General features: G+C 34.5%; 1 protein-coding gene across 2 annotated transcripts in view; it reads right to left on the reverse strand.

The window, feature by feature from the left end:
* The window catches only part of ELL2 (elongation factor for RNA polymerase II 2), a 105,488-nt gene that overhangs the window by 11,292 nt on the left and 80,823 nt on the right, over window positions 1-13,373 (reverse strand). For both annotated transcript variants that reach the window (XM_056824678.1, XM_056824679.1), the window contains one exon: window positions 7,748-7,919. In XM_056824678.1, the coding sequence (XP_056680656.1) occupies window positions 7,748-7,919 (172 nt within the window). The remainder of the gene's footprint in view (window positions 1-7,747; window positions 7,920-13,373) is intronic.

The following is a 13,373-nucleotide window of genomic DNA, read 5'->3' on the forward strand; positions in this document are numbered from 1 at the left end:
GCCTGACGGATTCACCAGTGAATTCTATCAAACATTCAAAGAACAACTAACCCCAATACTTTACAAACTATTTGACATAATAAGCAAAGAGGGAATTCTACCAAATTCCTTTTATGACACAAACATGGTACTAATTCCAAAGCCAGGCAGGCCAAAAACAGAAAAAGAAAATTATAGACCAATCTCCCTAATGAATATAGATGCAAAAATCTTAAATAGGATATTAGCAAAAAGACTCCAGCAAGTGATCAGAAGAATCATTCACCATGATCAAGTAGGATTTATACCAGGGATGCAGGGCTGGTTCAATATTAGAAAAACCATCCACATAATTGACCACATCAACAAGCAAACCAACAAAAATCACATGATTATTTCAATAGACACAGAAAAAGCCTTTGATAAAATACAACACCCATTCCTATTAAAAACACTAGAAAGCATAGGAATAGAAGGGTTGTTCCTAAAAATAATAAACAGTATATATCTAAAACCATCAACTAATATCATCTGCAATGGGGATAAACTAGATGCATTCCCATTAAGATCAGGAGTGAAACAAGGATGCCCATTATCACCTCTATTATTTGACATTGTACTAGAAACACTAGCAGTAGCAATTAGAGAAGAAAAAGAAATTGAAGGCATTAAAATTGGCAATGAGGAGACCAAGTTATCACTCTTTGCGAATGACATGATGGTCTACTTAAAGAATCCTAGAGATTCAACCAAAAAGCTAATCGAAATAATCAACAACTTTCGCAAAGTTGCAGGATACAAAATAAACCCACATAAGTCATCAGCATTTCTATATATTTCCAACACAGCTCAGCAGCAAGAACTAGAAAGAGAAATCCCATTCAAAATCACCTTAGACAAAATAAAATACTTAGGAATCTATCTCCCGAGACAAACACAGGAACTTTATGAACACAACTAGAAAACATTCTCCACACAACTAAAACTAGACTTGAACAATTGGAAAAACATTAACTGCTCATGGGTAGGACAAGCCAATATAATAAAAATGACCGTCCTACCCAAATTCATCTATCTATTTAGTGCCATACCCATGGAACTTCCAAAAATTTTTTTTTACTGATCTATTAAAAAACATAACAAAGTTCATTTGGAAGAGCAAAGGATCAAGGATATCTAGGGAAATGGTAAAAAAAATACAAAGGAAGGGGGCCTTGCAGTCCCAGATCTCAGACTATATTATAAAGCAGCAGTCATCAAAACAATTTGGTACTGGCTAAGAGACAGAAAGGAGGATCAGTAGAATAGACTCGGGGTAAGTGACCTCAGCAAGACAGTATATGACAAACCCAAAGATCCCAGCTTTAGGGATAAAAATCCACTATTTCATAAAAACTGCTGGGAAAATTGGAGGACAATGTGGGGAAGATTAGGTTTAGATCAACACCTCACATCCTACACCAAGATAAATTCAAAATGGGTGAATGACTTGAGCATAAAGAAGGAAACTATTAGAAAATTAGGTGAACACAGAATAGTATACATGTCAGACCTTTGGGAAGGGAGAGGCTTTAAAACCAAGCAAGACTTGGAAAGAATCACAAAATGCAAAATAAATAATCTGGTATACATCAAATTAAAAAGTTTTTTTTACAAACAAAACCAATGTAACTAAAATCAGAAGGGAAGTAACAAATTGGGAAACCATCTTCATAAAAACCTCTGACAAAGGTTTAATTACTCAAATTTACAAAGAGCTAAATCAATTGTACAAAAAATCAAGCCATTCTCCAATTGATAAATGGGCAAGGGACATGAACAGGCAGTTCTCAGCCAAAGAAATCAAAACTATTAATAAGCACATGGAAAAGTATTCTAAATCTCTGATAATCAGAGAGATGCAAATCAAAACAACTCTGAGGTATCACCTCACACCTAGCAGATTGGCTAACATGACAACAAAGGAAAGTAATGAAGGCTGGAAGGGATGTGGCAAAGTAGGGACATTAATTCATTGCTGGTGGAGTTGTGAATTGATCCAACCATTCTGGAGGGCAATTTGGAACTATGCCCAAAGGGTGATAAAAGTCTGCCTGCCCTTTGATCCAGCTATAGCACTGCTGGGTTTGTACCCCAAAGAAACAATAAGGAAAAAGACTTGTACAAGAATATTCATAGCTGCACTCTTTGTGGTGGCCAAAAATTGGAAAATGAGGGGATGCCCTTCAATTGGAGAAGGGCTGAACAAATTGTGGTATATGTTGGTGATGGAATACTATTGTGCTCAAAGGAATAATAAAGTGGAGGAATTCCATGGAAACTGGAACAACCTCTAAGAAGTGATGCAGAGCGAAAGGAGCAGAACCAGGAAAACATTATACACAGAGACTGATACACTGTGGTACAATCGAAGGTAATGGACTTCTCCATTAGTGTCAATGCAATGTCCCTGAACAATCTGCAGGGATCTAAAAAACACTATCCACAAGCAGAGGATAAACTATGGGAGTAAAAACACCTAGGAAAAGCAACTGCTTGACTACAGGGGGGAAGGGGATACGACTGAGGAGAGACTCTAAATGAACACTCTAATGCAAATACCAACAACATGGAAATGGGTTCGAACCAAGAACACACGAGATACCCAGTGGAATAGTGCATCGGCTATGGGAGAGGTGGTGGGAAGGGGGAGGGGGAAGAAAATGATCTTTGTTTCCAATGAATAATGTTTGGAAATGACCAAATAAAATAATGTTTAAAGTGAACAAAAAAAGAAATATATAAGTGTGGGCATAAAATCTCCAAGGTAAAATTACAATGGGTTTTGCCTCGAGTGCAATATCTTGGTTTTGTGTTATCAGAGCTTTCAGGAAGAATCATGCAGAAGGAATAGCAGGTATGCATAAAATGAGTGCTCCTCAGACCAAAAAGCAACTCAGAGATGTTCTTGGAACAATTAGATTCTGTAGATAATGGCTATCTAGATATAGTGAAATAACAAAATGTCTAACAGATTTAACCAGGAATATAGAACCAGAACCTTTGAAACTAAGGCCTGAATATCCACAAACCTTAAGTAAGCTAAAAGATGCCATTTTATCTGCTCTAGCTTTGAGTATCCCAGACTATACAAAACTATTCCAACTATTTGTTAATGAAACTAAAGGTATTGCTTCTGGGGTACTGACACAGGCTTTAGGACAAAGTTATTGTCCAATTAGACATTATAGTTATCAGCTTGATCCAATAGCTATAGGTAACAGTTCCTTGTCATGTAGCAGTTGCTTCAGTGTTAGTCCAAAAGTCAGCAGATTTAGTTTTGGGATGTCCATTGTATATTGTTCACATCAAATAGAAGCACTAATGAGGACATTTCATACTCAAGCTTATTCAGATCAATGAATGTCTAAGTATGAAATTGTTCTCCTGGGTAGTGAGAACATCCATTTGAGGAGGTTATTAAATCCAGCTACGCTTCTTCCTCATTTGCAAAAAAATGGTGATCCATTACATGAGTGTGTAGAAGTAGTAGATCTAGTGGATATGCCAAGGATGGATTTGAAAGATGGTTGGTATTATTCACAGATGGTTCTTCATATTTGTGTGATGGAATTCGATGTACAGGTGCTTCAGTGGTCACAGAATTTGGGACACTGTGGTATGGCTCATTACTTAGTAACCTTAGTGCTCAAGGAGCAGAGTTGGTGGCATTGAAGCAAGCATGTCTTCTAGCTGATGGTAAAAATGCTAATATTTTTACAGACTCTTGTTATGCATTTTCAGTATATCATGCAACAGGGAAGATATGGAAACAATGAGGTTTTATTACTGCATTGGGAAAATCAATTGTACATGTAGAAATAATAACTGAGTTGTTGGATGCTATCCAAAAACTTAAACAGCTAGCAGTAATCCATTGTAGAAGTCATACTTGTGGCAGAGATTCAGTCTCTAAAGGAAATCATAGAGCTGATATAACTGCTTAGTTTGCAGCCCGGAATGCTCAAGTGTATGTAATGAATTTGTCAACTATTGAGTCTGATGATTTAGAAAGAGCTGATGTAGGATCAGAAATTCAGAAGTGGAAGGAGAAATACAGAGCAAGGAAAGAACATGGAATATGGGTTGCAGATACAGGAAAACTGCTATTACCTAAAAGATTTATTAACCTATTTGTGTCAAGCCATTCACACAAATGGTCATTTTGGTACTCAAGCTGTAGTTGACTCTATAAAAAGGCAATGGGTAGCACTGGGAATAAGTACTGTTGCAAATAAGATCTGTACAGGTTGTTCTGTTTGCCAAAAATTCAATCAAGGTGCATTCAGAAAGAAAGGTTTGGGTGGTAGACTATTGACATATTCTAGAGTTTGCAAATCAGTATGCCAAAGGCAGGAAGATACAAGTTGTCTTGTAATTGTTGATAGATTAACAAAATGGCCTGAAGCTTTTCCATCTGATACTAATACAGCTGGCTTTGTGGTGAAAGTATTGGTTAAAGAAATTGTTCCTAGGTTTGGTGTACCAATTACCATAGATTCTGATAAAGGATCTCATTTTACACAAGATATCCTAAAAAGAGTCTATGAGAATCTAGGAATAACACCTAAATATCATATTCCTTATCATCCACAAAGTTCAGGTCAAGTAGATCATGTAAATAGGGAACTCAAGACTATGGTGGGGAAAATTTGTGCTGAAATTCATCTAAAATGGCTAGATATTCTTCCCATAGCTTTATTTTAACCTACGTACAAGACCAAGAGCAGATTTACATATATGATCTTATGAAATGCCCTTCAGACATGCTCCATTGCAGGCAAAAACTTGTAAGACAGTTTATACATCTCTCTTAGGAGGAGATTGTCAATTTGCTTCATATTTAAGTGCATTACAACAACGGCTTCGAGAACTGCATGATATGGGAGTATTGATCCAATTTAGTCCATTGGATTATTCTTTTCATAATTTTCAACTAGGTGATATTGGTGTATGTGAAAAATTTTGCAAAAACACCAGCAACTCAAGAGAGTTGGGTAGGTCCTTATGTAATTGTGTTAGTTTCACCATCTTCAGTGAAAATATTAGGAAGAGATTTGTGGTATCATTGCTCATATATTAAATTAGCTCATTGAATTGATAATGAAAGTGTACAAATTGTAGAAGAAGAAAATGAAGAATTCATTGAGATTCATCAGTCAAATACAGTCTGCAGTCAAAAAGATCAGTAAGGAGGGGACCATTCCAGTGGAAGAGGACATTTGGATGGAAGAGGACATTGCAGATGAAGAGGAGGATTCATAAAATTGATGGACATTGTAAAAAAGACTGAAAGACTTATAAATATTAAGCAGATAAAGACTTTGAAAGGGAATTCGATCCTCTTCATTGAAAATTCCCTTCAAAGTCTTTATCAAACACTTGATCCTCTTCATTGAAAGTGATTGATAGACTAATGGTTCTAAGGAATTTGGGTAATGTAATATAATACAACATAACATATATTCACAAGCATTCATTACTACATTTTACTACCATGGATTTTGGAGGGGAAGAATTCTTCAAACAAGATGAGAAGAAGGGGGCAGCTAGGTGGCTCAGTGGATTGAGAGCCAGGCCTAGAGATGGGAGGTCCTAGGTTCAAATCTAGCCTCAGACACTTCCCAGGTCGGTGACCCTGAGCAAGTCACTTGACTCCCATTGCCTAGCCCTTACCACTTTTCTGCCTTGGAACCAATACATAGTATTGACTCCAAGACAGAAGGTAAGGGTTGGAAAAGCAACAACAAGGTGAGAAGAATAATAATCTGAAATTTTGGTAAGTACACTGCGTGCAATAGTAACACAACAATAACACAAACAGTAACACTGGCATAACACTAACAAAACAACATAACATAGCATGAATAACAACAAATACATATACACAAAAATATAAACATGGTTAGGTTACATTGATTCACTAGTTGAATGAGTGAAACAATGTATAGATAGATACTAACAATGTTATAGTTACAATATAGTATATATATAATTATAAAGTAGTTACTAACAAAAATAGTTAGCTACTTAGTTTAGAATAGTAATAGTGTAGGTAAGTGATATTAGTTTTAGGAGATTTTATTAAAATAGAGCTAGAGTTAGATAGATTAGAGTTTAAGATTGACAAAATAAGGTAAGATATTGAAACTACACTACAAAATACATTGCAACATACATAGCAAAATACCTTACATAGTACATATAACATCACATATCACACAAAATTGTAAATACATATGTAAACAGTGGGTATTATAGTTATAATTGTAAAATTAATTGTATTATAGTGTGTATATATAAATGTGTAACATGTGTAAATATGTAAATATGAAGTATATTGTATGTATTATATGTATATATGTAAAACTTATGTAAGCAGATTATATTTGCTAAATTCTTAATATAGAATAAGATTATGTTTAATTTTCATCTATTGTTAAATGTATTTTGCATAAGTAAGTTTGATGGTTTGGTTTAATTTTTTTTGGTAAAACTTATGCAATGTTGTGTTTATTATATTTTTCAAAATTTTTGTCTAAGTGTGCTGTTTATGCATTGCAATAGTAGTTGAATTTTTTGTATTAGTTGATAAGAGTAGTGTTTTATGATTTTAATGTTTTGCATGAATTTGTGTTTGTATTTTGATGCTATTTGCTTGTTTTGCTTTTGCATATGTTTGATCTGTATTTTGAACTTTGTATTACATTCCACACAGAACTCTCAGGAGCACAGAGGCAGTTTCTGAGAGCAGTTGGTAGACTCCTCTGAAATAGAAGCTGCTGTTTTTTCTTTAGCAGCCAGGAGATCCAAGAGGGTTTGTCTGGTATTTCTGGGGTAGACCTAGAGAGCCAGTGATTCCCTCTTCTTTGGCTTTCTTGACATTCTGCCTGTCCTTGTTGCTGGTGCTGCTGGTGCTGCTGGATTTCAACAGAGCTGTTACAGGGACTACTGTTTGACTCAAAGAGGACTCAAAGAGGTTGTGAGATTCTTTGTCCTTTGTCCTTGTTCCTACAAAATCCTCTAGTCTTAATTACCACTGTAAGAATTTAGTTTAGAATAATTATAGAAGGTATAAGGGTTTTAATCTCTGTTTTGGGTTAGAAGTTAGGTATCCCCTAATTCCCCCTTTCCCCTCCTCCCTAGCTAAATAAACCCATTATTTTATATTAAAAAAAAAAATATATATATATATATATATATATAGCTAGTTAGTTAGTCAGTCAGTTAGTTTTGAACCCTTCTTTTAACCCATCTATTACACTGGTAAGAAAAGAGATAAAATGAGAAAGAACATTTAGTTCACTAAGCTTACATCTAGAAAAAAAAGAATATTTGAATAATTAAATTGGAAAAATCTGGGAAAAGTTAAATCAGACATGGCAGCAAACTTTAAATATTTTTTTATGTGCTCATAAGTGTTTTGATGATTTTAAATTTTCTTTTGCATGATAAATGCAAAAAAAGTTATTGACCTATAATACTTTCTTTAAGTACTGTTGGGTCTGGAAACATAGTATGTGTGCTCTAAGGGATAGGCCCTCATTTTTATCTATGTCAAAGTGGTACTTCTCTTATGGCCCTAAACATTAAAGTTCAAAGAGTTAATATTATACGTCCCAAAAAGCTACATTCTTTCCATGCAAGGGATGAAATTCAATAACTCTCTGTAATAATTTTTCTATTAAATACCTCTTTTAATTATTTTTGCCTCTCTAATATTCATTACCTGATACTCCTTGGAGCCTGGAGAAAGGCGCTTACGTTGTGCATCAAGTTTAATAAACCTTCTAGCGACAGTTTCCATCTTGGCATGCAAAGTTCTGTACTCATCATACTCTGCATTGAAGTCATCTTTATAATTCTGGCGTTGCTCATGTGAGACAATAGCAATATATTTTCTAATAAAAATATATGAGGATTAATATTATGAGGCAGAACATAAAAAACATTAAGTATCATCATTCTGTCCAAAGATTTTATTTAAATATTTTTAAAGACATCTTCAATAACTTCTACTTTCATGCTTTCATTACCAAGCACAAGAAAACTACCTATATTCTCTTTGCTGAGTTATCACTAAACAAGCTATCAAAAGCTTAAAAGTCTAAATAAAATGCAAGAAAATGTAAAATAGCATTAATAACAACAACTTGGTAACAGAATTAAAATATTTTCAGGTAAAAAAAGAGTTTGATGCAGAGTGAAGTAAGTAGTCAAGAAAATAATATTCATAGCAACCACAACAATATAGGTAGAAAAAAATCTAACCAATAAATCAAAAGAAAATCTGAGAAAATTATAAAGATCAAGCATCACTTGATTGATGGGATATGAGAGGACAAGGTGGAAGTGGGAGGCCCACAGTTACATGCTTTTTGGGGAACTTTTCAATGTTTTGATTGATCAATGGTGTGGATTTCCCCCCTCTCAAAAAATACCATTTGTTATATGGAGAAGGAACCTTGAGACAATTATAATAATGTAAGATACAGAAGATAGTAATAAAATTTACTTTAAAATAAAAAAGTCATAAGGAATTCGAATGCTAAATATATAGTCAGAAAAACAATATCATTATATTTTACAATAGAGCAGCAATTGATTCAATTTGTTTTGTAAAAAGCATATTTTGTCAATTTTGTTCAGTATAATTGATTGACTTTTTAACCTTGTATTTTTTAAATGTATTTAGAAACATTATTCTGTGAAGGATTTCACCAGAATGGCAAAAGATATATGACACAAAAAATTAAGAACTCTTACAAGTGAATATCCTTTAGCTCTTTAAGAACAACTGGCATGGGGGCAGCTGGGTAGCTCAGTGGATTGAGAGCCAGGCCTAGAGATGGGAGGTCCTAGGTTCAAATCTGGCCTCAGCCTCTTCCTAGCTGTGTGACTCTGGGCAAGTCACTTGACTCCCATTGCCCAGCCCTTACCACTCTTCTGCCTTGGAGTCAATACACAGTATTGACTCCAGAGACAGAAGGTAAGGGTTTAAAAAAAAATTAAAAAAAAAAAAAAAGAACTGGCACAAAGAGTATTTCATAAGGGGGTAAGTTTGCATCTTAATTATATCATACCCTTTGCAGGTATATCCATAGACTAGGTTTTCTTTATCATTGAATTTAGTTTTTTGAAAACACATATATCACCTGGAATTCAGTAGTATACATTTTAAGCTGAGTTTATTATATTTTCTAACATTGGGTTACTTTACAGTCAACTCTAATTTAATACAGGATCCTATCAATTTCCTAGTAATGGATATATCACAGATGCTACAGGAAACAGTGATTTAATGCTCCACTTAGTATTTTTATTCATGCTGAGTTGGTATGCAAGTTTAATTTCAGTGTAACTGAGATAGCATCGCCATGCCAATTTCAAGCCACCTTGCTGGCCAAATTGCCAAAGGAGGGGCAAATTAATCTTTATTGCAAGTGGATTGCTTTTGACTGCACTCCCAGAGGAAACCCAGAAAAAAAAAAGAGAGAATTTAGAGAATACCAAGGGTAGGTAAAATGGCTACACAGAATATCAAGTTTAGTTTTATTTTACCACTGAAAATATTTATCATTTGCCAGATTCATGATTTCCAGATAAAATTTTATTTAGTGGTTCCAAACCATTAGGAGACATCACAAACTGGATTGTATTGTTGTGCTTCTGCTATAGAAATGTTTGGTTATATAGTTTAGAGTCTTGTCAGTATTTAATAATTTCTATTTACACATTAAAAAATTTTTTTCTTTTAAGTTTTATTTTAAAACAAGGAAATTAGCTCTCCTTTTTGGTTATAGAATGACATTTAAATTGGCACTAGAGCAAATAAAAAATAGCAATGAAACATGCAAAATAAATTATAGTTCTTGTGGCCAACTCCCAATTTTTTAGGGAATTATTTACTAAGTTTAACACTATTGCTTTTCATTCTGCCTTCTTTGACAATCAGTGTTAGCAAGATCAGGAAGCTGGGATAATAGAAAAGAAAGACAACTTATTCCATATCTACTTCACTAATTTAGCTGGGGTATAATTTTTAGTTAGAACTAATTTTAGAGTTTATGGAGGAATTATTTGTTCAATAATTTTATTCACTTAAACTAGGGAAAAGAAGAATGGACATGGACACAACTATTACATTCTTATATTCTCTCCTCATGACAGTGTTCTGGATTGGTTCTGTTCACACCTGCAGGATGCATCCTTCTAGTTTCCTTTTCAGGATGATAATCTCTCAGTTCCATTCCAATTTTGTCAATTTACCTAAAAATCTTCTGTCCTGAGACCTCTTTTCTTACTATACCCTTGGTGATTTTATCATTTCCTATGGATTTCATTTTTCTATGCTGACAAATCTCAGATTTCTGTATCCATCTCTCTCTTTCTTCTGAGCTCTCTTTAGTCAAGCATTTCCAACTACTAGACATTATTATCTGGATGTCCCAAAGGCACCTCAAACTCACTACATCTTAAACAGAAGCTATTATCTTTTTCTTTATGCCTATTCCTCCAATATTAAATTCTTTGGTTCTGTTTAGTGGGACCATTATTCTTCTAGCCAATCAGACTCTCAACTTAGGAATCATCCAACTTCTCACTCTCATTCACCTCCAACCCCATATCCAAGGTATTACTGCCAGGTATTAATGATTCTGTTTCTTGAATATATTTCACATCCATTTCTTGACTCATATCACAATTTTGATAACTGATCCTTATTATCTCTCATTTAGACAAACTGACTTTTTAGATCTCCAGTCTTTCCAGTCTTCGCAAAACTGTTAAAATGGATAGTCCTAAAGCATAGGTTGGCACATATCTCTACCCTACTTAAGGAATGTTAATGGCTCCTGTCCTTCTTTGATAAAATACAAGTTTTTCTACTGGTTATTAAAGCTTTTCCTAATCTGGCTCTAGCCTACCTTTCCAAGATGATTGACTGCACATGGATATTTCTTGCACACTCTATACTCTAGTCAAGCTAACTTTTTATTATGGCATTTATATGGTTCTCATTTCTGCTCCTATGAACAGTCTGAATCCCATTCCCCCATGCCTAGAATAATCTCTCCTTCTTACCTGCCATTGATTATCCCTGGCTTCTAGCTCCCTTCAAAAGCCTCTGCTTACTCAAGTGCCATCTCCTTCAAGAACCCTTTCTTGATTCTTTCAGTCCCCTAATCCTATGTATTGCTTGGTATCTATTTTGTATATATCTTTTATTAACTTGTCTGTGGACATGTTGTATTCTCTCCCTCCCCAATCTCCAAGTGAAATGTAAATTCTCTGAGGGCAGAAACTTTCAATTTTGTATCCTTATTCTCAGTACCTAGCCCAGTGCTTGGGACAGAATAAATACTTCATAAATGTTAATTGATTCATATTGTGGGAAATGCTGGTTAATTGATTATGTTGGAAAACTTCTTAAAAGTATACAAATCCAAAGATGCTGAATAAAGAACCAGCACGCCTGTTAAGGTTTCTCATTTAACCCTAACACTCATTTTTGTATCTATACATAAAAACAGTTACTAGCACACAATTTGTTAATCAAAAATATCAACATGCCAACTTGTGTTGAAAGGGCTATAAGAGAGCTACTTAAATTATGATTTCTTTGAAAAAAATGTAGTTACAAATGCTTCTGAATTTCCATTAGGAACTGAAGATAAATAAGAAATGGAATCCTTTCACATTCCTTAACAATGAATCTGTCATCACTAGTTATGTGGACAGTGGGAGGTGAGGTTGGTTCCACTCAGTAATAGCCAATGTATGACAAATTACATTTTACTATTCCATTGTGGTAGATCCCATATCTACAAAAAAAGAATTTAGGATATAGTTCTGCCACTTATTATATGAGAGTGGCCAACTTTCAAAGAACAGAACAATTTCTGTGGTGACAAAAAAGCATCCTCTTTAGCCATGGAATAGGTGCTGTCTCACCAGAGAGCACTGCTGACTATCAAAGACACTGGAGTGCCAACTCAGCAGACAGTGCGAAGTAGCTGATTTGGTCCTGGCTGCTACTGGTTTTTTTTTTGTTTGGTTTGTTTGTTTGGTTTTTTTAGGCTCCTCTAAAGAGCTTTAAAATCACACACTAATTTAATTGAAAGGGATTTTGTTTAGCACTATTTCTTGCATTCCTTTTTAGATATATGAATAATAACTAAGATGGAAAGCATGTTGGATCTGGAGTCCAAAACCCAGCTTGCTACTTGCTACTTATGTTACTTTCTTCAGTTACTTTAACCAAAAAATGAGGGGGGTTGGATTAGATCAAGAGTGGCAAATTCAAGCAGAAATGGGGGCCATGAAACTGCACATGAGGATTCACTTCTTTGTGGGCTACATATTGATTTAGAAAACCATATATTAACATTTTATATGTTTTATGGTCTTATTTATTTGATTAAGTATTGCCCAATTACATTTTAGTCTGGTCCTGGCTATAATTTGAGAGTGTATTGGGCCATGAGTTTGACACTTCTGGACAAGATGACCCATTATGGGTCCCTCTTAGCTTCAAATCTATTATCCTATGTTTTAGGAAATTAGCATTCATAAATAAGTTTGTTTCTCAAAATAAAGCAATCACATCTTATAGCATATCTAAAGATATATTTTAGAAAGAGAATTTTGTAAATTTGGATAGCCAAAAAATTTGGCATGATTTCTATCTAGTAAAGGTCTTAGGATGGCAAAAGTCTATTCAAACTTAGCCTCAATTCCATTTAGTTTTTAATTTTTCATAAATATTGTACATTTGTTCATAATTCATTTTGAACAGGGTTTGCCTGATTCCATTTCTTTATCTTCATGCTGCTTAGTTATTTTCTATTCCAACAGGACCTATGATACTATAGAAAGCAGATATGGATAGCTAAGTCATGATTTCTGTTTATAAGAACATTCCCACCTCAGCATTTTAATATGTTGGTGGCATTATGATGATATATTTTTCATACACATACCTATTCGCATACATGAAGAAGAACTAGAAGCATATAGGCCTTGTTCAAATTTCAAAATTTTCTCCATCTTAAAGGGAGAATAGATTCTGAGTGTTTGTTCCAATAGTTGAAGGAAAACATTTCGCTGTCCTTTATATGATTTAAGAGTATGTTGTAAATCCCAGTGATTCCACATTTACCAATAACTAAGCCTCCCATTGGGAGCCTAGAAAATGACTGCACCCTAAGTCAGGCTTGTCACCTTTGAAGTATTGGAGAGTTGAATTCTTCCATATTCAAATGCTTCATCTGCTCATGGGAACAAAGAACAGAATTCTTGTGCACTTAAAGGCCATTGAACAGAAGAACAGCCCAGAAGAAGGATGGGGCAGT

This window comes from Monodelphis domestica, chromosome 3, assembly GCF_027887165.1.
Source record: "Monodelphis domestica isolate mMonDom1 chromosome 3, mMonDom1.pri, whole genome shotgun sequence".
Lineage (NCBI taxonomy): Eukaryota > Metazoa > Chordata > Mammalia > Didelphimorphia > Didelphidae > Monodelphis > Monodelphis domestica.